General features: G+C 31.0%; 3 protein-coding genes and 2 long non-coding RNA genes across 5 annotated transcripts in view; 2 read left to right on the top strand and 3 right to left on the bottom strand.

The window, feature by feature from the left end:
- Positions 1-27,466, bottom strand: part of LOC123674174 (pre-mRNA-splicing factor ATP-dependent RNA helicase PRP16) — a 30,953-nt gene that overhangs the window by 1,340 nt on the left and 2,147 nt on the right. Inside the window, exons 3-12 of the mRNA XM_045609095.1 lie at positions 25,795-26,101; positions 23,974-24,098; positions 23,675-23,914; positions 19,558-19,904; positions 4,918-5,181; positions 4,512-4,760; positions 3,919-4,146; positions 2,966-3,137; positions 2,275-2,416; positions 2,059-2,219 (exon numbers count right to left, since the gene is read on the bottom strand). Coding sequence (XP_045465051.1) covers positions 2,059-2,219; positions 2,275-2,416; positions 2,966-3,137; positions 3,919-4,146; positions 4,512-4,760; positions 4,918-5,181; positions 19,558-19,904; positions 23,675-23,914; positions 23,974-24,098; positions 25,795-26,101 — 2,235 coding nt within the window. The remainder of the gene's footprint in view (positions 1-2,058; positions 2,220-2,274; positions 2,417-2,965; positions 3,138-3,918; positions 4,147-4,511; positions 4,761-4,917; positions 5,182-19,557; positions 19,905-23,674; positions 23,915-23,973; positions 24,099-25,794; positions 26,102-27,466) is intronic.
- Positions 11,616-13,355, top strand: LOC123674176. The gene is made up of 4 exons (XM_045609098.1): positions 11,616-11,806; positions 11,900-12,184; positions 12,934-13,175; positions 13,235-13,355. Exons 1-4 carry the CDS (start codon positions 11,785-11,787, stop codon positions 13,298-13,300), a joined length of 615 nt encoding a protein of 204 aa, XP_045465054.1. The 5' UTR covers positions 11,616-11,784; the 3' UTR covers positions 13,301-13,355.
- LOC123674178 lies at positions 16,891-17,427 on the bottom strand. Its single transcript, XR_006746597.1, has 2 exons — positions 17,272-17,427; positions 16,891-17,202 (listed from the first exon to the last, which is right to left on the bottom strand). It is a non-coding gene; the product is annotated as an uncharacterized LOC123674178 (long non-coding RNA).
- LOC123674177 lies at positions 17,661-18,212 on the top strand. Its single transcript, XR_006746596.1, has 2 exons — positions 17,661-17,821; positions 17,891-18,212. It is a non-coding gene; the product is annotated as an uncharacterized LOC123674177 (long non-coding RNA).
- Positions 21,235-23,387, bottom strand: LOC123674175 (tigger transposable element-derived protein 4-like). The gene is made up of 2 exons (XM_045609097.1): positions 22,627-23,387; positions 21,235-22,566 (listed from the first exon to the last, which is right to left on the bottom strand). The coding sequence occupies exons 1-2, from the start codon at positions 23,019-23,021 to the stop codon at positions 21,345-21,347; spliced, it is 1,617 nt and encodes a 538-aa protein (XP_045465053.1). The 5' UTR covers positions 23,022-23,387; the 3' UTR covers positions 21,235-21,344.

Below are 27,466 nucleotides of genomic sequence, written 5' to 3' on the forward strand. Positions count from 1 at the left end.
AAATTACTTTCTAAAGTCACTATTTATTGAAACTGTTCATGACATGAATGATTGATTAAACTTGTATGAAAAATATAGGTACTATTTGTACTCGAGTTTTCTGTTTTATATTGAAATGCTTTTATACTAGTTTCTATTAAATTACATAAATTATTTTGCCCATAACAGCTTCAACTCACTCACTAAAAGCATTTTTGCATGAAATTATTTTTAATTTGTGAATTTTAAAATTTTATTGCATTCTATTATTATCTTCAACTGGGTAAGAGGTGAAGAAATTCTTGAAGTTACTCTTTTGAATATATTTTTCGCTTGAATACGCAGTAAAAATTGTATAAAGCAATTGGAATTTATTAGATTTTTGGATTACTCATTGAAGAACAAAAAATAGATATAACAATACTTAATTTCAATAGAATAGAATATAAATAAACTAAAAAAACTATAGATGCAATGCCAAGACTTTGTATAGCAATCCAATTATAAAATAATTCTCTCTTCATAGATTTATATAATCCGCATGATCACCACTGTCAAAACAAAACATCCAGGTGAAAATCCAAATATTCATCATTCAAAATAGCAATCCTTCCACTTTTACCCTTGAATATACTTGAAAAACTTTTTGTTTTCTTTCTAGAGTCCACTGTTGAATAATTTTCAAAAAACCAAGTTTCCTCCAGATAAATGAATTTCACATTTTGTTGCAAATATTCTCTGTATTCACCATAAAATCGTACTCAACTTATATTTTTCTGTTCATCAATAAGAATTTTCCTTTTATTAACTGTTTTGAACTTGTAACCAATTAAGTTTATGTAATGTTGTCTTTGATTGATTAAAATCCAGATGCTTTTTGGTCAAATTTCATCCAGGCTGATATATTGGTTGCTTTTGGCTCGGCTTCTGGTAACAATCAAATCATTCAAAGATTCTTTGAAGGTGAAATCTTTTTGCACAGGTTTTCTTCCACTAATAATCCAGGTTGTAATGACTTGCCTTCTTCTTTTTCAAACAGTACTGTGAGAAATACTCAAATAAACTAATCCATGTGTGTTTGAAATTGATACAACTTTTAAGTTTCAAAATTTCTTCGATCAAAACCAATAACACAAACTGAAATCTAACCTCCTGTCAATGACATTTCCAATGCCAACCCGAAATCTGCAATTCAAAATGTTACTGAATGAGCCAGTACCAACTTAATTTCGATTTCCCAAAGCCACCCGGGATGTCAATAATTCCTGAATGGACTGTATGTAATTATATGGTGTACAAAAAAATTAATTTGTTGATAAGCATACATAATGCCATTTTGAATCGATTGGTTGTTAAAATTACATTATTTCAGGCGGAATGGTAGCAATTTCGTAGATTATCATCTCCATAAGAGTTTCCAGAGTTTGGGAACTACATATGTTGATACATTTTAAATGCGGATTCTGTTTCTCGAAAGTTTAACCCCAGTTTATCGATTGTTTGATTATAGTCTGAGCACGAGGTGAATGCGAAAACGAGCTGAGTCATTATCGGTGGACTGCCATTTGGAATTAACTCTTCAACGACGGTTAATGTTTATATTGTAGTCTAGTTTACACTCCCATAGCGTCGAGTCCTAGACGCTGCGAGACAAGACAAGACGTTTACACTATACATGGCATGAATACATACTTCAAATTATATATCCCAATATCTACCACTACAATCACAATCAAACCAGTGGTTATACAGTGCGCGTCAAAATTATGGAACAAATTCATTTTTTCAGAAGAAAAATATTAGGCAAAAAATCTTGAAACAGGTCAATTTTTGTTTCACTTTTACCAAATTTTTATGCATTTTTGTTGCACCCTGTGCCATCCCCATCAACCCTCTAAATGTTTTGAATAGGAAAAGTGGGTCATGTGGTACTTTTTAGGAAAGATCTTTGTATCTTCTTTACAGGCGTGCATCTCCAAATATAACATTTTTTTCATTAACCATTTTTGTAGATTTGACTTCAGTAAAAAGTAAAAAGCATTTAATGGTTTAAAAAAAAGCAGCTGTATAGAATCTTACCAGAACAAATGCATTTCCTTATGATGTCCCAATCAGTTCCACAGGACTGAATATCTAGTTTCTGTTGAATCAATATATCCTTGAGTTGCTGCCTAACTTCTCTAACTTTTCTCATTGCTTTTGTGTGGATGAAATGTTCATTGCACCAATGAGACGAGTAACTTAAAAATTGGAATGTTATTAGTTTGAATGCATAAACAAATATAAAAAACTTACCCATTTTGTTTCCATTGATTATAGACATTTAAAAAGGTCAAATGATCACTTTCAGGTACCTGAAATTTTTCTCTGACACCATCTGCTTCTTCTTCCCTTCCTTTTGGTCGGAAAAATATAGATGGCACAGATAGCATGGAAACTGTAAAATGTAAATATGCTAATGTGAATAGCGCTGTATTTTTGATAATCATTTGAATTCAATTGAATTTTAACTGGAACATCCAAAAGAAGAAAATTTAGATAGGATCACTTTCAATTCAATATTAGCTTTTCTAGATGAATATCAATAAACAGTGATTTGGAAATAAAATTTGAAATTTTTGGACAAAATTGATGATGACTTCGACTATTTTATCAGCGAGTCTAATCTAAATAAGAGAGAATAAAAGATGCCACCGCCACTTGTTGTAACTTCCCAAAAGGAACTCTTTTTGCAGTATTTTTTAATCCTTTTTGGCGTCTAAGATACTTCTGGGAATCTTTCATCTAAGATATGTTTTTTTTTAAGAGTATCTTGTATACTAGATATTTTCTGGTGAAAAGTTATCTGAGATGCAGTATTTTAGATACAGTATGTTAGATGCTTCAAAGTAACTAAGATACCTCCAAGTATAAGAGATATAGTTTTCTGAGAGATTGGATCTAATGCCTCTAAGAATTGATCTTTTTATAAAATGGAATAACTTACCTATAATTAAAATTTCCGCTGTACAACCCATTTGGCTAGATACTATCAACATTTGACATTGTGGTGGATCTAGAGGGAATTCTGCCATTTGTCTTCCCAATTTTGTTAACATCCCTGTATGGTCTAAAGCTCTCAATATCCAAAGTTGATATAATGAATTCAGAATATTATCCTAAAATTTAGGTTGTAAGTATATTTTTTAAAAAGTTCATGAATACTAAAAATACACATTTTTCAAAGTAATGAAATGAACTTATGCTGAGAATGAAACAGTTTACTCTTTAGACCTATCAAATGCACTAAGTTTGTGGAAACATTTTGTCTTATCCAAGGTTCCATTTGAAGATTGAAAAAATGAAGAAAACATTGAGCACTCGTCGTTCAAACGCCAATTGCAACACATAACAGTAAAGAATAAGAATAAAAAATTAATTCTAAATACGTAAACGCAAAAAGAACTAAGCCGGATCTACTGTCATTTAAATATTACGTATTTGTTTCTCATTAATAAAAATAGGTATGTAATTTAATCTTAATCAATATTCACAATTTCTTAAAAATAAGTGAGACGACCAGTTACAGGGGAATAGTTTACATCAGGCCAAAACTCGTTGTCTAATTAGGGTATCTCAAGAACTATCGGAGTTCAAAGAAAACGAATGACATATTTTCAAACTCTGATTTCCTGATTACTCCAAATCCAAAAACATAATTTCTAAATTTTTATTCATGTTCAATGATGCTGATTTATTCTTAAAGGATGAATGATTGAATTCATCAATCCCGCTAATTTGAAAATATCACATGAATTTTCGATTTTTTGAATGTGAATCATAATCGAAGGTACTTTTTTCTCAAGGTAATTATTTGTTGCTGATTTCAAAAACTTCATCATATTTTATGTATATATCTTGTACTGGTCGCTTGCAGATTTAAGTGTCCTGTAATCTTACCTGAGGAGGCGGGTCCATGAAATGAAATTGCAGTAAATCCTGCACACCTAAGGACTTTAGCAGTAATACTGTATTAGCAAGATTCGTTCTCTGAATTTCAGGTACGGTAGTAATAAGAAGCTCATCTTTGTATTGCCTTTCAGTGTATAAACGAAATGCTTGACCTGGGCCAGTACGACCTGCTCTGCCAGATCTTTGATTGGCATTGGCTTGACTGATTGGATATATCTGTAAATAAACTTAATGTTATTCAATATTCAATCAATAATATAGAATCTTAATGAAGTGAGAGTTATAATTGATCTGAATAAATTTGATGAAATTTGAATTGATTCGATTTTTGAGAACTAGTTTTTTTTTATGAATTACAGGTCTTATTGCCTTTATTGTATAACAAACTTAAACAATGCTTCATGAGTTCTGCCGAAAATGCCAAGCCACTTGTGAATAAGAGTGATTTCAATTTCCTTCTTTTTTCAAGCAGTTATTGCAAAATTAAATCCTTCAAGTTGAAAATATGCTTGCTTTACTTTTCCGTCATTTTTCTTTCATGATACATTTCAAACATTCGATATTATAGGTAAAATTCTAACCTGTAGAGCGTCCATACCAATACGTGGATTATATACTTTTAATTTACAAAATCCTGAATCGATAACGAATATAATACCATCGACAGTTAGGGAGGTCTCCGCAATATTTGTAGCTACCACACATTTTCTGATGCCATCGGGCGATCTCTGGAAGATTTTTGCTTGAAGATCTGATGGTAATTGTGAGTATATCGGTAAAATTGATAATTCAGGAGCATTGTCGATTTCTGCCAATCTCTCAGCCAAAACCTAAAACATAAAGTAAAATTATGACTGTGTGAGGCAAGTTGCAGTTTTGTTAATGGATTTGGATACCCAAAAAATAACAGAATTACAACGTCATGTTACTCTCTTCCTAATCTTCAATCTTATTCTTTTCTAGTATTCATATCTATTTTGATCTCACCTCACATGTTACTTCAATATCTTCTTGTCCAGGCATGAATATAAGAATGTCTCCTGATGGCGGCTGAAGATGTATCTGCAAGGCTTGTTTTACCGCAGCATCCACATAATCTTCCACTGGATTTTTACTGAATAGAGTTTCAACTGGGAATGTTCGTCCAGGGATAGTGAATGTTGGGACATTACCAAAAAATGTTGAAAACTTCGTGGAATCCATGGTGGCAGATGTAACTATAAGCTTGAGATCATGTCGTTTGGCAACTATCTAAAATATGTAGACAATGATTATTTCACTATTTGATTTATTTATTTACTACAAATACTGTTTGTATATCAATATTTCAAGCAATAAAAACAGTAAAATAAATTATTGTCATTATATGTCATTAATTATTCATGTAATATATTATAGAAATGGAGAATGTTAGTCAACATATACATAACATATTTTTACAAAAATTCAAGAAAAGCATTGATTCGATATCTGAAACTTTCGAGAGCCCTTTCATTCTTTCACCCTTGGAGTCCATATTACATAAAAATTTGAAAATACATCAATATCACTTCCTACAAAATACTAACTTTAATATTTAAATAATATTTAATGTTTAAAGTTCAAAAATTTTTCTGACTTTAACTAGAACATAGATAAATTGATCTAGATCAAGAGCTATCAGCATGTGGTGCACCTGTAAACTACATTTAACTGCTTGAGAAACAATTTATTTTTGATATGGCTTAATCGAGATTCAAAGTGTAACGAATAAATGTATGAATGTATATTGGTTGCAATAGTATACTCTGCATCTAGCGTAGAAAAACGAACAATAGATTGAGTCTAAAAAAATAATATTCTTTCTAAACAGCAGTTCCACAGAAGATTCCTTATTTCAATGCAGGTGTTAAAGTTCAAGTTTTTTCTTCATAGCACCTTCCCTTCACAAGATTCTTAATCAACTCGAATTGGCAAATATATTCCAATTTTTAAGTTTTCATGATGTGATATACTGAATTTGAATGCTAATCTACAGGGTAATATTTTTTCTGGAAAGATGACCGCTTCTTTCCTCCAGAACTATTTTTTTAGTGAACCACTGGTGTCTGGTAGTTAAGAAAAATGTAAAAAGAGACTCTGGTCTAGTACTACACTTTTTGGTTTCTTGTAATTTTGTTGTATCTGCTATCGATTTCGAAAAAAAAATTCAAACAGCTCTCAAGTAATCAGCAGGAAAATTCAAATTATTATAAAGAGCCAGTAAGTACCAAAATTAATCTATTCATCACAGTGTACTAACTGGATCTTTATAATAATTTGAATTTACAAGATTACAATTTCCAAGAAACACCCTGTATCTTGCAACCAAAGCGTTTGCGGGCTCATGTTCATGGGAGTTTTTTCTTAGAATTGGCCAAGGAATCTCTTATTTTTCTTTGTAACTCCAATTTAGGAACACCCAGTACAAGATAAGGTAAGAACAATCGAATTGGTAATAAAAAAAAATATTTCGAGTAATTTAGTTCGAACTTCCATATCAAACCTCCTTTTCTCACATTACCGATATGAGTGAACGTTGTCTTAAAAAAATGTTTTTCGATTACACCACCTCCCAAAAAAAAAGATCTATGCCCTTGTCGACGGCACGAGCCGGAGGCCAGTACGAAATGTGATTTTGGCACTTTTTTCACGATTTCGTAGTCAGTTTATCTCCGGCGTTTCCAACAACTTTTCAAAGGCCTGATTTCCTTGGCCTTTTACTTTTAGTTTCACATTGTGCACATTTTGAACTGCCGGAAATGACTCTGCACGGCTTATAACCGTGCACTATAATACTATTTATGTGCAGTTAAATAACGATTACAGGAATTTAGACAAGTTTAATTTAATCTCTTATTAATACATCGCCAACGTTTCGAATCTTGTGTGATTCTTTTTCAAGGCTCGTATTTTCATCGGATTAAATTTCGTCAATTTCAATAAAATCTCTTTCAGGATGTTTATAATAATAATTTTGACATACAAATGTCAAAATAATTAGTAATTATAAGTAAATATTAATAATATGAAGTAATAATTATTTTGACAGTTATATGTCAGAATAATTATTAGAAACACCCTGAAAGAGATTTTATTAAAACTGACTAAATTTAATCCGATGAAAATACGAGCTTTGAAAAAGAATCACACAAGATTCGAAACGTTGGCGATGTATGTATTAATAAGAGATTAAATTAAAGTTGTCTAAATTCCTGTAATCGTTATTTAACTTGTGCGCATAACAAGCAGAATCTTTTGTTTCAAATTCAACTAAATGATAATATATGATATATATACAGGGTGTTTCCTAAACATGCGGCAAAAATTCAGGGGGTTGTTCCTTGGACTATTTTAAACATGTTTTGTCCTTGGATGATTTTTGAAAAACCTCTTTGTTTGGAAGATACAGGGCGAACAACATTTTTCATATTTTTAAAATTAATAATAGTTTAAATAAAAATGCGTACCGCACTGTGTTTACTAAGTAGGTACAATTTATTTTTAAATTTGTTTAACAACATTCCAATTACTAAAAACGGCCAGTTTTTTGACTAAAAATTGCTAATACATCACAAAACGAATTCAAATGAAAACCGTGTTTAATCTGTATTCCTTTACCATCTGCACTTATCAATTTTTAGTCAAAAAACTGGCCGTTTTTAGTAATTGGAATGTTGTTAAACAAATTTAAAAATAAATTGTACCTACTTAGTAAACACAGTACGGTACGCATTTTTATTTAAACTATTATTAATTTTAAAAATATGAAAAATGTTGTTCGCCCTGTATCTTCGAAACAAAGAGGTTTTTCAAAAATCATCCAAGGACAAAACATGCTTAAAATAGTCCAAGGAACAACCCCCTGAATTTTTGCCGCATGTTTAGGAAACACCCTGTATAATAATATAAAGGTTATATTTCATAGCAGTCGTACACAAACTGAATTTATAGCACGTTTTAAAACAGTTAAAACAGAACATTTACTCTGAAAAGAAATTGATACAGTAATGAGGCTTCTACATAAGATATGGAAAACGTTAAATCCTCAATTATCTACTAGGGCACGTTACACGAAAGTGGTCCTCTGTATGGCGTTTTATGAAACTAATCCAACATCAGGGATAGAAATCGAAAATTAAGTTAAGAAACGATGGGATAGTTCTTGCACAGGGGAGTAAAACCAGTAACGAATTTATTATAACAAAAAATTATAGAAAAAAAAAATTATAGAATCTTCAAATCGGTATTTATGCGCAAATAGAGATATTCATTATAATTTACTAGATATATTTTGTAATCTTGTCCCAAAAGGCTCGCCGATTCATGTTTGATAGAATATCTCTTAATTATGCCAAATCAGTGAAAAATCACAAAATGACGATAATCTGAATAGCTTGAGTTGATGAACAACTTTGGAAACAGGAAAACGAAATCCAGTAAGCGAAACTCTTCAAAACCTCTTTGAATTATGTTCTTCAAAATCTATTACTATCAATATTTTGCAAACAGTCAATAACTTCTTCAGAGGAAACCTAGAAGTCTAAAGACGCACATGCCGTGATCGCTATGGAATATTATGACTCTTAGAAAAAATGATGCGAAATAATTTTTGGCATATTTTTTTCATTAGAAAGGATATTACGGAATGATACCTGAAAATTCGAGGAAAATTCGCAGAACCAAAGATAAATAATACCATGAAACCCAAAATACCTAGTTCATTTAAAACCTCGTTAAAAACCTTTCAATATTGGTACTGCACATCAAGTTAGAATTAAAAGTTATTTGAGAGGAATGTTTTAAAATCACCAGCTCTTATGACTTACAGATAACAACATAATGACCAATTGATTATCAAAGTAAACGAAAGATTATTACAAATGAGGTCTATAAAGACAAATAACATTGGTCAAATATTCTGTGGTTGCAAGTAAAGACACAAAAAGGAGACAAACAAACCAAAACAGTCTCAAAACGAATCTTGAAGTTACCAGAAGGTATAATTGTGATCGAGAAGTTTGAAAAATATTGAAACAAGTAAGAAGGAAATTATGTTCATATGATTTTAATATATTAGATATTTTATTATTCTATGATAAAAATAATCTTGTTTATTCTTGATATATCTTTATTTGAGAAAATATGGAATTCATCTTCGGGCTATATTAATAGACTTAATCCAAAGTATAAATCATCGAATTTCTCATTTCTTTTTAACATTTTGATTTCTGGTTGTCCTCGCTAATATTGAGCTTCTGGGAGATCTCGCAAATATTCAAATAGGTCAGAATAAAAAAATCTCAAACATTTTATTCAGTCTGATTTTACAGGAAAAAAGAGCATTACACATATAGATATATACACGTATGTACCTTTCATTTAATGAATATTTTGCGAGAATAATTTTTGTGCGCTTGTTCTCAGAATAGATCTTTATAACATTTCGTCGCAATGTTTGTATATGTTTCGAATTTTGAAAAGGAGTGGTCATAAACGATAAGGTTCGACTCGCAGATGAAGAATCAGTCCTCAAATTCGAATCTGACCGTCCTTCCCGTTCATTCAGAACTTCACATTCGATTGAGATAAAAATTTGCATTTGGATGTGAAAAATGACAGTTTTAATTTCGTACAAAATTTCATATTGATCTCGTAACCAAGAACCATAGAACTAAGATGTCTGAAAACCTGGTGTATGGACTGATTAGATTTTGTTTTGTCAATTTTGAGAATATTAGTTAAACTTCGTTATGTCAACTGTAGGTAGCGCTATCAACAAATTGAGATTCTTGTTATTTATTATTTATGAATTCTGTACCATTATGTACCTATATATGTATATCTTTCATTATAGCTATGACCTGTGTAAGTATTTCTTGAAATTATAATACCATTACACTCTCTCTCTCTCTCTATTTCAAATATTTGAATTCATTCGACGATCATATTGGGTTACACATCGCTTTTGATTGGCCAGGATTGGGTTTTAATTAATGTATCCATTCAAAATCGAAGGAAAAAAGATCAAAATCACAGGTATTACATTGCGACGCCGCCACGAAATAAAACTAATATTCTCAATTTGGTCGAATGTCATTGCATTAAAAAATTGACGAGTGCATACACCATGTTTTTAGACTTCTTACATAGAACTCTAAAGAAGAATATCGAAAAAAATGCCAATAATTTGATGAGATGAGTTTTTTGAGTGCTCATATGAGATAATTCCAAGTTCCGTGCAGAATTTTTTTTTTTTATTTCCTTTATATGTGCTAGGCTTGCTTAATTAACCATCCACACAACGAACATTCCATTTTCTATAAGACTCTTTCAAATTTATTACCCATCACCAGACATATACAACATCCATGACCTAGCCGGGATTGTGCAGAATTTCAAGATTCATTAGAACCATAGAAAATTATAGATGAATATTAAAAAGAAATACATACACGATATTTCTGTGACAACATATTCAATTAAATTGAGGATTTTCATGTACATATATTATATTAAATTATTTAGAATAACAATTTCAAGCTTCGTGTGAAATCGGATATCGAAAGAAACTAAAATTTCAGTAATAACAGATGAAGTTGAGTATTTGCGTGTATATATAGAATAATAATTTCAAGCTTGCACCTTTGGAGATCGCATAACCCTGTATATATGTGATATCCAAGGGGGAAATTGGTACATGATTGAACGAGTGCTCAAGGTACTAAATTCACAATAGTGTTTTAAATTATTTTCTTAATTTTTTGTCTAGATAAACTAGTAAACCAAATTATGTAAACCCTGCAATTTCAAAATCGATCTGACTCAACTAAGTTCTGTATTAGTTTGAATCATGGATAACAACATATTTAAAACTGTTATTGTAAACTATAAACATCTGGAATTTTATGTGCTTTTTCACTGCTCTAAGCACCAAAATTTCAGATGAAGGAATACAATTTTCCCAAATACTAATTATCTATTTGTAATATTATAAATGAGTTATGTAGGAAATTGTAGGAATTCGAATGAATTATAATAAGCTTTAAAAAATTTCAAACCGGCGGTCAATATCCCCTCCCAGATTTTTAGTAATGCAGCATTGCACTGAAAATTTCATACTATAATTTATTATTTCCTCTATCTCTACCGTTAGAAAACATATTTTAACAGGTTCTAAATTGAAAAAAGGAAATCCTAAAATAATTACCAATAAAATCAAAACCCATTTAGAATCATCGGAGCAATTCGTCATGTTAATTTCATGAATATGAGTTCCAAAGTTTCCGATAAACGATTTTGTTCTGTTTGAATCCTTGGATTTTTTATTTTGAAATTAATGTATTTTGTTCTGGGAGTATGAGAACGCGTACGATGATTTGTGGATTCTATGCATTTCAAAACAGAAGAAATTTCAGAAAAGATGAAATTTTCTACTCATTGGACGATTCTAAAGTTTTATCATTGAAAATAAGAAACCAAAATGACCTGTTTTTTTTCAATATATTGCCTGATACAGAACCAACTACATATTCGAACATTACTTTGACAAAGCTAACTTTCAGTGAGATGTTTAATGTTTTCATTCTGAATAATAATTTCATCATATTAAATATTTATCAAAGAAATAAAATACAAACATATGCTCATTTCCATCTGGATACCGTATTGGATAGTCTTTCATACATAATATTTTCTAATCGAAACATGTCTACTCGTCTGCATAAGATTTTCTGTTAGTTATTGATATTAATTTTCAAAAAAAAAAAGCAATCTATCATGATTACTTCAAACCTCCGGATTTAGAATTGAAAGAACAACCGTAAAATCGTTTATATGGCAGGAATAATAATCAATTGTAAATTATTATAATTGAATAATGAATTATTAATTTTCAAAATATTCATCATAATAACAAATATAGATTTATGATATGGATTAAATTTCTCAGCCAAAATGATGGATGCTTTGGTCCAAATTCAAGCCATTGCAGTCAATAAAGAGGAAGAAGCAAGACGAGAAAGAAGAAAAGAGCTGCGGCAGCTCCTGAAGAGTCATCCTGTGATGACAGCCGATCATGATTCTTACAAACTACGTTCATCGAAGTGGTTCAACCATAGTGAAATTTCAATTGTGTGTTCGGTTTTCGAATCTGGATTTATTGTAGAAAAACGTTATGAAACACAACAAGATATACCAAACGCATTAGGTATTGCTCTATGGGATACAGGATATGGTAAGTTCATATTGAAGCTAATTCATTAAACATAATGATGAATTACATAATAAATATATTGTATATTTCCTTTTTAAATGGATGGATTTTTCTTGGACGAGTTCAACCTCTCTTCGTTTTAATATACCTACTAAAGTACCCGTAAAATCAAGACACTTCCGATAGAGTTTAGTGCGTTGTATGTAGTTTCAGACATAGGTGTCTAGATAGGTAGTGAAACCGATGTATTTCTCTCGGGGATGAAAATGGATACCAATTTTGATCCATTTTTCTTGAGGCAATGATCATCTTGAGTTGAAGTATCTGCCTTGTTTGTAGGAATTATAAGAAAAATACTTTGTCTTAGTTAATTAATGTTAAATTCATATTCATAAAACATAATCACGGTGACTGAACCAATATATTAATTATTTTCCTACCGGAACTGGTTCACGAAAAACTCATCCCAAATATAACAATCACTTTGAAAATATTTGGACCCAGATAAGTAGTAGATTCTGGTTTCAACATCCATTTAATATAAACAATCAATTAATAGTAGCATAAAACTTGAAGAATTTCGCATTTTTAATATATATCTATATTTTTCACCAATAACTTGCACTGATAGCGAAATAAGCTTCAAAAATCCATATTTTGTGCCATATTTCGAACAAAAATCTTAAATTTCGAAATCTAAACCATTTTACTTTAGTTTTATCAGATAAAAGTCTTGAGTGATTAATCTCATTGTCATCATTTTTCCACAGAAAAAAGTAAAGATCCCAGTCATCTAAAAATATACGGGTTGAATGGTGAAACCGTACAAGCATTCAACCTAGACGAATTTTGGACAATAAAAACACAAATTAAAATCTCCAACAGTGGGGACAGATTTTTTGCAACCAACAGTATAGAATTAATCATAACACAAATCAAGCAAGCTGAGAAGATGAAATTTGATAGAGACGAACATTTTGTGTGTTATTGTCGATACGGAAAGCCCAAAAAAGTAAGTTTTTAAGATAACTATTTTTGTGTTGATAAAAATAACAATACATTTTTTTTCAGAGTTTTGATGGTTGGAGTCTGAGAAGTATATTAGAAAAATTAAGGACATTTTATGTACGATGGTAATAAATATAATAAGAAGCTGTAAATCATTCCAAAATAATATAAGACTATTAAGAAATCATGTTGATTTTTATTGAGAAATTTAAGCATACGGTACTTTTCCAAAAAGTTTGATTAACTAATCTGCATGTGATTGTAGTTAGAAACTTGGATTAAAAATTAAATGAAATGGAACTTATCTATGATTCGATGATAGCAACCACTACAATAGTTCTGTTAACTCTCTATAAGAATTATGTTAGAAAAATATACAACTTCACCTGTGTGTATATTTCTCTATAATATATCAAAAGTCCCTTGGAGGAAGTCAGAATATTTCAATTATACAAGGGTTGTCCAAGATTTCAGAAATTCCTTTGGAATTTATGAAATTATTGCTAACAATACCCTCAAATAAACCCCGGTATTTAGCAAATCGTCTTAGAAACAAGAATGTTTCCATTGATTCGAATTTTCTTATTGGTTGAATATTTCCCGTTACACTTCGGGGGCGTTTATGGTTACACTTATTGTGTAATTCGTGAATTCGCGAATGGCGAATTCATGATTCTCCTAGACCAGTGTGGTCCATAGGGGTATTATTGAAATGCATTTTTCTTAGTTTTAGTTGGTTGTGCGAATGATGTTTTTAATGATTTCGACTATGATGTTAGGCAAAATTCTATGGCTTATATGAAAAATATGAATATATTGCGATCAAATCTATTCCTCAAATTACTTTCAAAGTAAGTAACGATATGGCGAGTTCTGGAGAAAATGATTTCGCATCTTAAAGATCTTCATACCACTGAAGACAACATTTTTGGTGAAATACGAAAAGGACTGGGTGAGATATATTAACCAACAAATTTTTCATCACATTTTCTGATTTTATCAATGTTATTACAAGTTTGATTAATCATGTAGAATAGTAGAATGACCTTGAGGCTCTCTAATTTGCTACGTCAAAATAGCATACGCGTGGCCAGATCGAAAAATCAATCAAGTATTTTTTTTTGTTTCGTCTTGATGAGGATAAGATTGAAATTGTTGCATATGTATTTTTTACAATATTTAAGCACATTGTAATTGTGGTTGGAGTCTCAAATAAATTAAATCAAATTGAATTTCCCGTCATCAGTCGAGACAGTTATAATAATAGGTCACCTATAAATATCTTTGAATATTTATTCTGATTCTGAATACGAAAAATTTAAGAGTTTTCGAGGAAAAACTGAACTAAGGAAATACCCCAATTTCTAACTGAGTGGAGTAGTCTATGACTTCCGGAAAACATAGAAACATAGAAGTCGATATTTGGATAACTAAATTTGACATTTCATGAAATATCATAAATTATTCCTAATTAAAAATTTTATTGATTTATGGTTTCTCAACCATCCCAACAAACAATTGATTACAATTCATGAAATTTCGACTTTTTAGTTTCTTTCTATGTTTTCTAGAAGTCATAGACTACTCCATTCAATGAGAAATTGCAGGTTTTCCTTAGTTCAAGTTTTTTCTCGATAACTCTCAAAGTATAGGGTTTGCTTGACACCCCCCCTCTTATACGTAAAATTGACTGAAATAATAAAAAAAACCTTTTTCATGAGAATCTCATTAACTTATGAACCGTTGAACCCCAAGTATTGGCATATTGCTGAAATTGTCATCAACTAAGCTATCTGATAATGCAATAATATACTATATGTGCCATTTGAAATAAGAAAGTAGTAGTCTGTTTCCGGTATAAGAGGAAATTGTAGAGGTCTGAAAATATTTCAGGGAGAAAGATCATGATCTCAAAATCCAATATACAAATTTTCACCACAAAATTAATATTAGTTCACCATAAACGTCTTATAGGCCATCGCGGTGAATCATCCTGTATATCAATATAATCCAGCCTTCTGCTTCCACTGCTGGACATAAACTTCGCCTTACAATAACGAGAAATAATATTCAATTCGGCAATGTAGCTGCTTATTTGACGTAGAAAATTGGATATCATTCAAGGATCTCAAGGTCATGCACCTATTCTACCCTTATTGTTTCTCTTGTCTTCAGACAGAAAATTTCCGAGTTCATCTCAAACATTTTCGTGCTCTTATAATTTCATGCAACGATCAGTTCATCATCGTTGATAATGTTCCTTGATAGTATATTACAGGTCGAGAATAAAGAAAAATCAAATTATAACACCGTAGAATGGCATAGTATCATTTTGGATGTGACAACAAAAGCTATTCACGTCGCAAATTTTTTGAAAGAATCGACATCAGAGTTCCATACATACGCATAAATATTATTTTCAACTCAAGGGATTGAAAAGTGTGCGCCTATGGTTTATGGCTGTTTTGCAATAATATCTGGCCAAGCGTTTTTATGGACTAGTTAAGTGACTTTGGATATACTATACCTACATGGACATTGAATATTAAAACAAGATACATTTAAAGATAGATTCAAACTTTCTGGTTCTGACAAAATTAATGCAAAGTAATACAGTTTCATGCTTAATTTAGGAATTCAAAAAGGGAAATACCATTTACTTTTATTTTATCTGCACCAGTTTATGTTTTTTCGTAAAGCACCTTGAACTTACGAAATATTTTTTTGTCCATCTTAGCTCACTAACTTATAACAAACAAATGAATTGAAATACCCGCCAAACTAATAAAGCTGGGTTTGAAATATTCCATCAAATAATTTCCATTGACTCCCATAGCTGATGGAACTGATTACTAATCAGAAACTCAAACGCCTTAATGGAATTAACCAGTACCTTGTTGATGAATATAAACATTAATCTGATGAATTTCTAATTGATCCATTAGATATTTTGATGACAATAAATACGTACCCATTTATTACTGAATAGATAGCTACTTTATTTTCATAATTTCAATTTTATTTTTTTGTGGTAAAACATGTTCATCAGTCATCTTTTTGTATGATAACATCGCATGGTATATGATATCAACAAAAAGTTAGGTATGTATATGTTAATTTTAAAGAAATCAACAAATTACCAATTTACCTATTTCTTCTAGTGAAACACCCATGCGCAGCACAATATTATATGTTTAGTAAATCAAAAAACCAATAAATAACCAAAGAAAAGTTAGTTTATAAAGGCAAAATGGCTTTACTACTTCTTTTTCATGTATAGTTTTTGAGGAACGGAAAATATATAGTGTCAAGTGGAGTGAAGAAAACTATCGAGCTTAGTTTCAAATGTAATGTTAGGTGGCTCTACTTCTGCCAGAATTATAATGTATCTATGAAAGTATCACCTCCCTATATCAAATGCCAATATGTATCTTTTCAAAAGAAAGGATCATGAAATATTTTTTGTCATAAAATATTGAAGTATTTCAGAACAATGAAGCACAACCGTACAAAGCTACAACCTAATCTAGTTGATATTCATTTTAGTTCTTTATAACCTTGGGTGGAACAGTAAGATGAATTAACCTAAACATCAATTGAATACATATATTGAAATATTTCTTTCATTTGTATTTGTTATTCATTCGATAATAGACCATTTCATATTAATACATTCAACATATTTTCAGGTAGAATAGGCTTTGACAAAAATTAAACTGTAAAATTCAAAATATATTCAATGAATTAAACATTATATACAATTATATTTTTATTTACTTATATTTTATGAATAAATAAAAAGTAGGTTCTCAAAACAGTGATACCTACTTTTCCAGAGGAGCATAATTCAAAAGTTTTTCAATTAGATCAACATGCCCCAACAACATTCTTCTGCAACAATATCTCTTTAAACCTAACGCATCCAAAGCATCACCTTCTGTATATTCAGCTTGCAGTAAGCCCAAATATGTTTCCCACTTATTTCCAATTACTTTTCCACACGTGAAACACCTCACAGGGATAATCATGTTCTAGAAAAAAACAATCTCTTTGAAGGGACACTAGATGGAGAATTCATATCATAATCAATGTTAACTTACCTTAGATTTCTCAGGAAGAAAAAAAAATTACGAATTAATGTGAAATTTATCAGAACCCTATTAATATGGTAACGTAATTCTAGTTATTACTGTTATTAGGCCTCAGAATTCATGACAGAACTAGAATTATGTTAAGGTTATGTTGACATTGACCGTAGAACTAAAAGACAAATTATTTTCCTTTCATTTTTACAACATATCGGTTATGTTCAGTTTATTCTTTTTTTTTTCCATTGATTTTTAAGGTGCAGTTTATGTCGTTTCGTAGTGAATTCAATTTATAAATAATTAAAAACAGGAATAATCTTACGTTACCGATTCGTCAAAGAAATGAAAGAAAAAGAACGCATTGTTATTTCTATGGTCAATGTCAACATAACCTTCATTCATTCAAATTCATCAATGCAGTAAAACGTCGAAAACTATCATCAAGTATTAAAATTCTAAGGAATTTGCATAACCGCAATTACATAGTTTGAAACTAAAAGTTTCTGACAAATTTCACATTAATTAGTAATTATAGGGTATATTTTTTCTTGAGAAATCCAAGGTAAATTAACATTGATTATAATATGAATTCTCCATCTAGTGTCCCTTCAAAGAGATTGTTTTTTTCTAGAACATGATTATCCCTGTGAGGTGTTTCACGTGTGGAAAAGTAATTGGAAATAAGTGGGAAACATATTTAGGCTTACTGCAAGCTGAATATACAGAAGGTGATGCTTTGGATGCGTTAGGTTTAAAGAGATATTGTTGCAGAAGAATGTTGTTGGGGCATGTTGATCTAATTGAAAAACTTTTGAATTATGCTCCTCTGGAAAAGTAGCTACCAATATTTTGAGAATCTTTTTAATTTTCTTTTCTTTCATAAAATATAAGTAGACCTGTAGATGTAATTGTAAAAAATAATAATGAATTTATTAAATATATTTTGAGTCTTACAATTTTTTTTTGTCAAATGCTGTTGAATCATGTGATGATAAACATGTAGATTAGAGTGTCTTGAGACAATATCAGTACGAAATTTTGCATAAATCACAGTGATTAAACTATTTTATATACACGCAAAATCCCAAATTGTCATAACAGTATAATAAAGGAAATATTGGATATTCTTCTTGAAATTTCTATTGTTCCGATGATATGGTCGACATAAAATTTTGCATACAACTTAAAATTGTTATTTTATAATATTTACTTGCAAAATTCCAACAATTTTTTTCTTCCATTCGAGAATCAAGAACTGAATATTTCAAGTTTCTAAGTCCTCTTTGATAGTTATGGTGTATACGGGCCTCAGACTAATAAACATAGATAGAGGGAGCATATGTCATTTTCAGTAAGCAAATTTTGTCCCCAACATGAACTATCAAATTTGACATCAATAGAGCGGAAATGAAAACATCAAAGATACGATATTTCTGGAGTTCCTCCACAAAGAATGCACTTATTTTGTCCCATAGTGAATCAACGTTTCATATCAATTCAAAATATATTGAAATAAATACCTAAATATATCAGAAAACAATTTTCAAGCCCGCTAAACGACGTGAAACAACCGATGGATGCCACACCTTGGATCTGAGCAGGTAGATACAGAAGATAATATTCTGCTCATTATGAATTCCACAATCAGGAAAAATATCAGATTCCAAATATTCAAATTTGCATATTTAATCGCAAATCACACAATTGAATATATTTCATTCAATATAGTATCCATTCATAACAATATAGTAAATGGATTTGGAAATATATCACAATCCAATAATGTAATCTAACCATGTTGGGGACATGTAAAAATTGCGTATATTCCCTCTAATATATGAGCGAATAGTTCCGAATTTGAGGACGCATTTGTCTTCAGTGGGTCGAACCTTCATTTGAGACCATACCTGTCTTAAAATTCGAAAATTGCAGACCTTGTGACGAAATGATACAGCGATCTGTTCAGAGATGAGCGCTCAAAAATGTATTGAAATTATGGATCTAGCTGAATGCATTCCAACAAATTAATGTATGTAAAAAATATAGAACTAATAGTGAACTATGACATTCAAGGAACGAAGATTTCATATCAAAATGATTATCAACAATAATATATTTTTTTGATGCTTAATTCGATCATTTTTCAAAATAGATTTTTTGCTGATTCAGTTGTCATATCAAATAGTCTTGTAACTAATCTCAAAAAAAAATTCAAGAAAAAAAAATATGAAAAATAAATTTTATAGGCATGCAAATATTTTTCAAATAACAATTGACAATAATTAATTTATGACTCACCTCTCTTAGCAGTCCAAAAAGTACATCTGTACTGAGAGATCTCTCGTGTGCCTCATCCATAATGATTACACTATAGTGATCTAATTCGGGTTCTCTCAAACTCTCTCTCAATAGAATACCATCCGTCATGTATTTTATAACAGTGTTTTCTGATGTGCAGTCTTCAAAACGAATGGCATAACCAACTTCATCTCCTAGTTCGGTACCCATTTCATCACTCACACGCTTGGCCACGGACATCGCTGCCACTCTTCTTGGTTGGGTGCAGCCAATCATACCGAATTTACTGTAACCATCCTCATGCAGATATTGGGTCAATTGTGTTGTTTTACCACTTCCAGTTTCACCTATAGAGAAAAAAATTAAGTTCAAATTGTTAGAACAAATAACTAATAATATATAAATAATCATAGAAAGAATAGTATCAACAATGATTAATAAATAATAATAATAATGAAAAGTTAATTTTAAATGATAATTGAAATTCCAAAAGAATCGAACATCTCATAAATCAGAGAGAATCAGAAAAAATATATAAAGATTTTCTCAACTGGTATGAAAAAAAATTATATATCAGGATAAGTAATTTCATTTGAACAACAAAGTTACAGTACAACTCAGTTTACAATAGCATCAGTTCATACAATTCTGTTCCAGATGATAAAACCAATGATGACAATTTTAAAAGTATGTGCCGTAACCTAAGAAGATACTTAGAACTCAATTGATGTTTATACAGAGTTGGGATAAAGTATGGAACTAAGTAAATATCTTTTGAACGAAAAGGACAATATTTATGAAATTTTGCGGGTAAGTGTAATGGCGCAAAATGCATTTGATGTACAATTGTTTGTTAATAATATACTTCCGGTTGAAATGAAAATACCCTCCACTTTTTTAATTTTTATGGGATATTATTGACGAAACTAATATATGAGGAGAGGTCTTGGAAAGAGTGACACATAAATTTGTTAATAGGAATATAGGATAGTACATTGTCAGAAGGTGAACAGCGGGCATTTTGAACATTTGATCTAATTTTGTTAATGACAACATTCTCATTAGTCTGCACAAAATAAATTCAGCTATACTAGAAGTAACAGTAAGTTATTCTTTGTTTTTATTAGATTTTCTACAGTAAACCCAGTATGTGCACATTTGAAATCCCAAGCTCTTTCAACATCTGTAAAGATATACAGGAGGTCCATATAAATTAAAAAAGTTGAGGGTATTTCCGGTTTAACCGAAAGTATTTTATCAACAAATAATTGCACATCAGATGCATTTTGCGCCATTGCACTTACCTGCAAAATTTCATGAATATTATTTTTTTCGTTCAAAAGATATTTAATTGGTTCCATACTTTATCACTACCCTGTATATTTTTGTTATTTTTTGATCTCTATTACACAAATGAATGTTGAGAAGAATATCGAAAAAAAAATCTTATATCATGGCGACAACAGATACGACCTAGTTGAAATTCTGCAAGTAAATATAAAATAACAATTTCAAGCTTTATGCAAAATTTCGTGTTCAGAATCGTAGAAAATTCGAGCATATTATCAAAAAATTATATATTTATAAATACAGTCGAACCTCTATAACTCAAACTTGAAGGGAAAGCGAAAAAAGTTCGAGTTATGGAGAGTTCAACTTAGAGAAATATCCAACACATACTTTCCAAAAAAAATTTATTACCTCATAATAATAATATAACAAACTAAAATTCATTTCTGATAACTTGAATCATCCAAACTAGAATATGATCTTAAAACAATAACGAATTAAAAAAAATCAGTTATTAAAGTTTGCCTAAATGTTTTATTGTTTAGACGATAGGCTTCAAATTTCTTGCTTATTTCGAATATGAGAGTTAAATCGTCATCAGTTGCAGCCTCATTCATTGAAAACGCAAGCCGAATGGTTTCAATTGCTTTAGCAACTTCAGCGTCAGAAGGCTTTTGTCTTGCAGCTCCTACACTGTCATCTTCATCGTCATCTTCAGGTATGGTCTCTGAAAAATTTTCCAAGTCTTCTTGTTTATTGTTCACATATTCCAAGATCTCATCCTCTGAAGGATTTTCACTTGTTATAAGATCCACGTCCACATTTATATATTCCTCCAAAGAAACCTTATCATCAGCATTCAATACCTCCAAACATTTAAAAACAGACTCTTGGAGATCTAAAGCTACCTTTTGTTCACTGGTCATAATTTTTTTCAATTCTGATAGCGGCAGTTCGTCTTCATAGTCATAGAAGTTATGTGTCCCAAAACCAGCCTTTCTGAAGCAGTTTTGAATAGTCTCCTGGGTTAAATCTACTCTCCACACTGCCGCCGACGTATGAATGCAATCCAAGAGATCAATTTTGGGGATAGTGCCATTGGACTCAAATCCATCTAGTACTGTTTGTAAGATCCTGCGTTTATAATGAAATTTGAAACTTTTTATAATTCCCTGATCAAGAGGCTGTAATTTTGATGTCGTATTGGGTGGAAAAAAAATCAACTTTATTGCCTTCAATCGATGATCGATATTTGGATGAGCAGGGCAGTTGTCAATCAGTAATAGAACTCTACGATTTTGAAGTTGGAAATGTTTGTCTAGATTCAACAACCACTTTTCAAATATCTCACTCGTCATCCAGGCCTTTTTGTTACTGTAATAAGTAAGGGGTAAACATTTCACTCCTGCGAAACATCGTGGCTTTGCGCTTTTCCCTATTATTACAGGTTTCAATTTCTCACTGCCACTCATATTTGCTGCTAATAAAAGAGTCACCCTTTCCTTGGATAATTTGCCTCCGTAACATTTTTCATTTTTGAAAGTTAAGGTTTTATCTGGTAAGCATTTGAAGAACAACCCAGTCTCATCTGCGTTGAAAATATCGTCAGCTTCGTAAGGAGCTAAAATTGTAGGAAGAACATCTCGAATCCAGTTATCACACTCTTCTTGATTAACAGCAGCACTTTCCCCACACGCTTTTTTTTGCAATACACCATGTCTAAAACGGGAAAAATAAACATGTACTCATGTATCGAACAGAAACAATAAGAATCATTACCTTTTTTTGAATTTTTCAAGCCATCCCGAGCTAGCCTTGAAATTTTCATCTCCCAATTTTCTGGAAAAATCTAATGCCTTCTGTTGCAAAATGGGCCCTGAGATTGGCAAATTTGCTTTTCTTGAAGCTTCGAACCACTTGATCAATGCAGTGTTCACTTTCTTCTTAGGCTTATTTCGCTTCACTACACAAGGGTTATTCACTTCTGCACCAAACTTAGCTATTGTATCTTTGTTTTTTATTATAGTGCATAATGTACTTTTCGGAATATCATATTCTTGGCAAATGATTTTTCTGTTGACACGATTTTCCACTTTTTTTAAAATTTCTAACTTCTTTCCGATCGTTAAAGACTTCAGTTTACGCGGCTTCGACATCTCACCAACTCCAAACATATTTCATTCCAGAATCAGATTGGTGTTATTGTTATGATGTTTCATTCGCGGTATTTCACACTTGGTTGGGGGAATACCCTAAAATGTCGGTAACGCGAGCATCTCAGCCAGCTACGCTGACACCTTGTGGCAAGAAGCCAAAACTCCGATTTGATTGTTTTCGAATGTTCGACTTAAAGAGATCTTTACTCTGAACGGACGCATCATTGAGTTCGAGTTGAAGAGGTGTTCGAGTTATAGAAATTCGAGTTATAGAGGTCGAAATACAGGGAATTTTCGAGAATGTGAAGGGAACGCTCAGAGAGTACGAGTTGAAGAGGGGTTCGAGTTATAGAGGTTCGAGTTATAGAGGTTCGACTGTATTACATATTATTATTATACATAATGCCCCGCCACATCTCCTGTGCTAATACTGAGATTTATCTATGCTTTATTCTTTAAAGTTAACAATTTTTTGTAATACTCTATCTTAAAAAAATATTATCACATATTATCCAGAAATTTCCATGATTTTCGATATCTAATGATCTAGTTCTACGAGATACAAGATAATGAGTATGGTGTATGGAAGTTTTCTTTCTAGAATAATTTAAATGAAATAGCAAATCAGACATGTTAATTTATCAATATCTCAGTAATTGTTTTTAACTTACCCACAATAATGACTACAGAATTTTCTCTGATAACATTTAGAAGTTCTTGCCTAACTGCAAAGACTGGCAAGAATCTTCTTTGTTCAGTTATACTCTTTTTCCTTGAAAAATCACTCATTCCTTCTTGACTTTTCATATGTTCAGCGAACTTTTGATCTGTTTTGTAATCAGCTCTATCATCATCTTTGTTGAACCGTTTGTCTTCCTCATCTTCTTTTTTCTTGATACCCATAATATTTCCTGCATTCAAAATTAATTTTATAAGGATTATTCTTTAGTAACACATTATAGCACTTTACCTATTTTAGTACCACCTAGTTCCCAATGCTTTTTTTGGGCCTTTCGTTTCTCTTTTTGTTCCCTGTAGATTCTTACTAAATGGCTCCCTTTTCTTGCGACCATTGCCATGTCAGAAGTTGGATCCCTTAAAAACATGTTATTTAAGTTACATCCCCAATTGAATATTCAAAATTTCAGAAGACAAAAGAGGTGGACTGCAAAAATAATTGAACAAAACATGTTTCTCCACAACGTTCTACTTCCAATACTAATAATTAATCACTTTTAACTTTGAATGTTTCTATCTTCGAAAATTCTTTGCATAGTTAGCATAATATGTACATATAAATTTACTATTCTGTAAACTCCCGACTGCAGGTTTCAAAAAACTTTGATCAACCTGTTGAATTTGGTTGAAACTTTATGGTGGAACAAAAAATGGACTGAAATTAAACACAGAAATGATTTTATTATGTCAATCACCCCAATTAAAGAAAAAACTGTTTGTTCAATCTTTTCTATCTCGATTCCTCTTGAATGTTTTCAAGCAGAATTGAAAATTTTAGTTTTCAATTAACCACCTTAAGGCATAAAGTTTTACTTATGACTTAATTAATTTTCACAGAGTGACGTCATATTCTTTTAAATGTCAACTCCCATTTTTTTTGTTGATTCATTGGACTTACGGGTTGTCCATTAATCACGTGATCTTTTTTTAGCATTTTTTAAACCCCCCTCCCCCATTGGTGATACGTAGTGAGGTTTAAGACCACCCCCCCTCCCCCTTCTCAACATCACGTGTATTTTTAGTACCTACAACGAATCTTAAAATTTTCTGAATATTAACTCAATTTAAATACAGGTATAAACTATAATCTTTCTTCTGAAATTAAGGACCATAATAAAAATGTCTACACCAGGTTGCAAGTTTTTTTTGATTGCCATAACAATAATAATAAACGAAAAGTGTAATCATAGGAAAAACATGTATTGTACTAGTACATGAATATATTTAATGTAGTCAAGGTCACTACACGCCGCGCCGTGCCGCTTAATATTTGTTTAAAAATCGCGCGTTTGACGAAAAAATAAATACACGTGATATCTTACTACACCCCCCCTCCCCCTTGTGATATTTTCGTGATTTTTATCAAACCCCTCCCCCCCCTTTCAAGCCTCACGTGATTAATGGACAACCCCTTACCTAAATGATGATGTAAAAAAATTAGTACCGTAGATAAAATTTTTTTTGAGAAAATAACACATTTACTGTGAGAGTTAAAAATTAAACAATCTTAGAAGAAAATCTTCATTCAACCCAAAAAAAAAAACGAAAATCAGCGCAAATGTTCAAGTTATGCTCCGGTGCATGACCATTTGGCACTGATCCATACGAGTGTCAATACTTTGTACACTTCGGCCAAGGTCTTCAGTAAATTAAAAATTATTATCTACAGTACCAATTTTTTTACATCATCATTAGGTAATAAATCACCAAAAAAATTGGGATAGTTATTTAAAAAAAGATTATCATGATAATGACGTCATAAGTAAAATTTTATGCCATAAGGTGATAAAGTAAAAACTAAAATTTATCTGTCTGATCATTTTGCTTGAAAATATTCAATAATGGATTTATTTGTGAATTTTGTTCCTTACTTCATCCACTATATATATGAAATTATTATATAGCTCCCAAGAAAGGAAGTACATACATCTTGCCCCAAAAAAATTAATTTAAAAAACTTTAGAACCCCCTTGAATGAGACAAGATGACAAAATTTTTCGTTATCAAATAAAATAAACTTTCAATAGAAAATTCTAAATATAGAATATTGTACCTGACTGGAACAACTGGTTCTGGCTGCTTAGTGAATACAATTCTGCCATCAAGAAATGGTGGTACTATGTTATGTACAAGCAAATGCACTCTATCTAGGGTTTCTTCATCATAATCTTCATTGAAATCAATAGATTGAACAACACCAGAGGTCAGCATTCTGTTCCTTTCCCATAATTCATTATCTTTATTTATTTGCCTTTGTTGCGCAGATAATCTTTTTTTTTTCCTTTGTTCCAATTGTTCTTCCTTCTTCTTTGTATATTCTTCACTGATGCTTGAAAATGGATTACATTCATCATCATACCCTGTAAATTATATTTTATAATTTGTCATACTCTGAACACATTACAATTATTACAAAGAAATATTAAACAAGACTGCATCAATATGAAATATCCCTTTTTATATTTTGTATTGAAATCAAAAAGTGAAGAAAAATTGATTATTATTCAATCAAACAAATTAATAATTTGATATTTACTGAGGCTTTTATTGTTCCTATTGCTACTAAGGTGGAGGTTTTTCAGTCACCAGAAACAACAAGTGCAATATACACTTTTCAACAACAAGGTTTCAGGAATTTCTATTTCTTCTTCAGTCTTGTGAATATCAAATCACAGCCAGTCAAATGAATTCTGTAGTAATTGTTCCTGGTGACTGATAATTCTCCACCTAATTTGATACTTCTTTTGCTCCATAGTAAGAAAATAATTAATACCAAAATTTTTTTCCTATAGGTTGGAGGCATACAGAAAAAAATATAAAAATTCACATAAAATTGAGATTCGTCAAAATGCCTGTAATTTTCACACTTTGAGACGTGAATTTCCTCAAACGATAAGGTTCTACTCACTGATGAGGAATCCGTCCTCAAATTTGATTCTATCCATCCAGTAGGTTCAGATCTTGAATGATTGAGTTCGTTAATGGGCAAAATCCGACTTTGGTTTTTTTGTTAATTTCAAAACTGCAGATTCTATTGAGATAAAATTTTCGTTTGGATGTAGAATGACAATTAATTATTTAATTAATTTAATTAAAAGTATCATGCTAAATTCCATGATTATAAACAAAACTATAAAATATTCATGAATATTGAAAATGAATTTCCCATTATTTTGGAAACCACAAAACCCACGGAGTTGAGATTTTGGGTGTTGATATGAAACAACAATTACAAGCTCTGTGAAAAATTATGAGAACCATATAAAATTCAAGAAGAATATTTTAAAATAAATACCCAATATTTCCTTGATTACTAATCCAATTAGGTTGAGATTTTGCATGTATATTTAGAATGACTATGTCAAACTCTATTCAAATAGTGCCATCAGAATCATAAAAAATTCAAGTAGATTATATTTCAATGACAACAGATAGGAACTACTTGCAAATGTGATTATATGAAGTATAACAATTTCAAGCATCTTACAGATTTTCATGCTGATGGGAACAGCAGAATCATAAAAAATTCAAGAAGAACTAAAGGAATTATAGATCAGTAGAAAGTCACTTGAGATCTATAATTCCTTCAGTTCTACTAACAAAGTCGATATTTCTTTCCCTACAATTCAAAGAAAATATTAAAAAAAGAAAGAAAAACACTGATGTGAAATCAAAAGTTTCTGGCTGCTCGTTTATTCATGCGCCAATTGCACACTTGGAGACCA

Source organism: Harmonia axyridis, chromosome 2 (assembly GCF_914767665.1).
Source record: "Harmonia axyridis chromosome 2, icHarAxyr1.1, whole genome shotgun sequence".
NCBI lineage: Eukaryota > Metazoa > Arthropoda > Insecta > Coleoptera > Coccinellidae > Harmonia > Harmonia axyridis.

Bases quoted from the DNA above. Each gene is read 5' to 3' on its own strand.
- LOC123674175 (XM_045609097.1), bottom strand. From the start codon at position 23,021: ATGTTTGGAGTTGGTGAGATGTCGAAGCCGCGTAAACTGAAGTCTTTA. The intron at 22,567-22,626 runs GTAATGATTCTT...TTCCCGTTTTAG, and splicing joins CTTGAAAAATTCAAAAAAAG to ACATGGTGTATTGCAAAAAA.
- LOC123674176 (XM_045609098.1), top strand. From the start codon at position 11,785: ATGGCAGGAATAATAATCAATT. The intron at 11,807-11,899 runs GTAAATTATTAT...TAAATTTCTCAG, and splicing joins GGCAGGAATAATAATCAATT to CCAAAATGATGGATGCTTTG. The intron at 13,176-13,234 runs GTAAGTTTTTAA...ATTTTTTTTCAG, and splicing joins GATACGGAAAGCCCAAAAAA to AGTTTTGATGGTTGGAGTCT.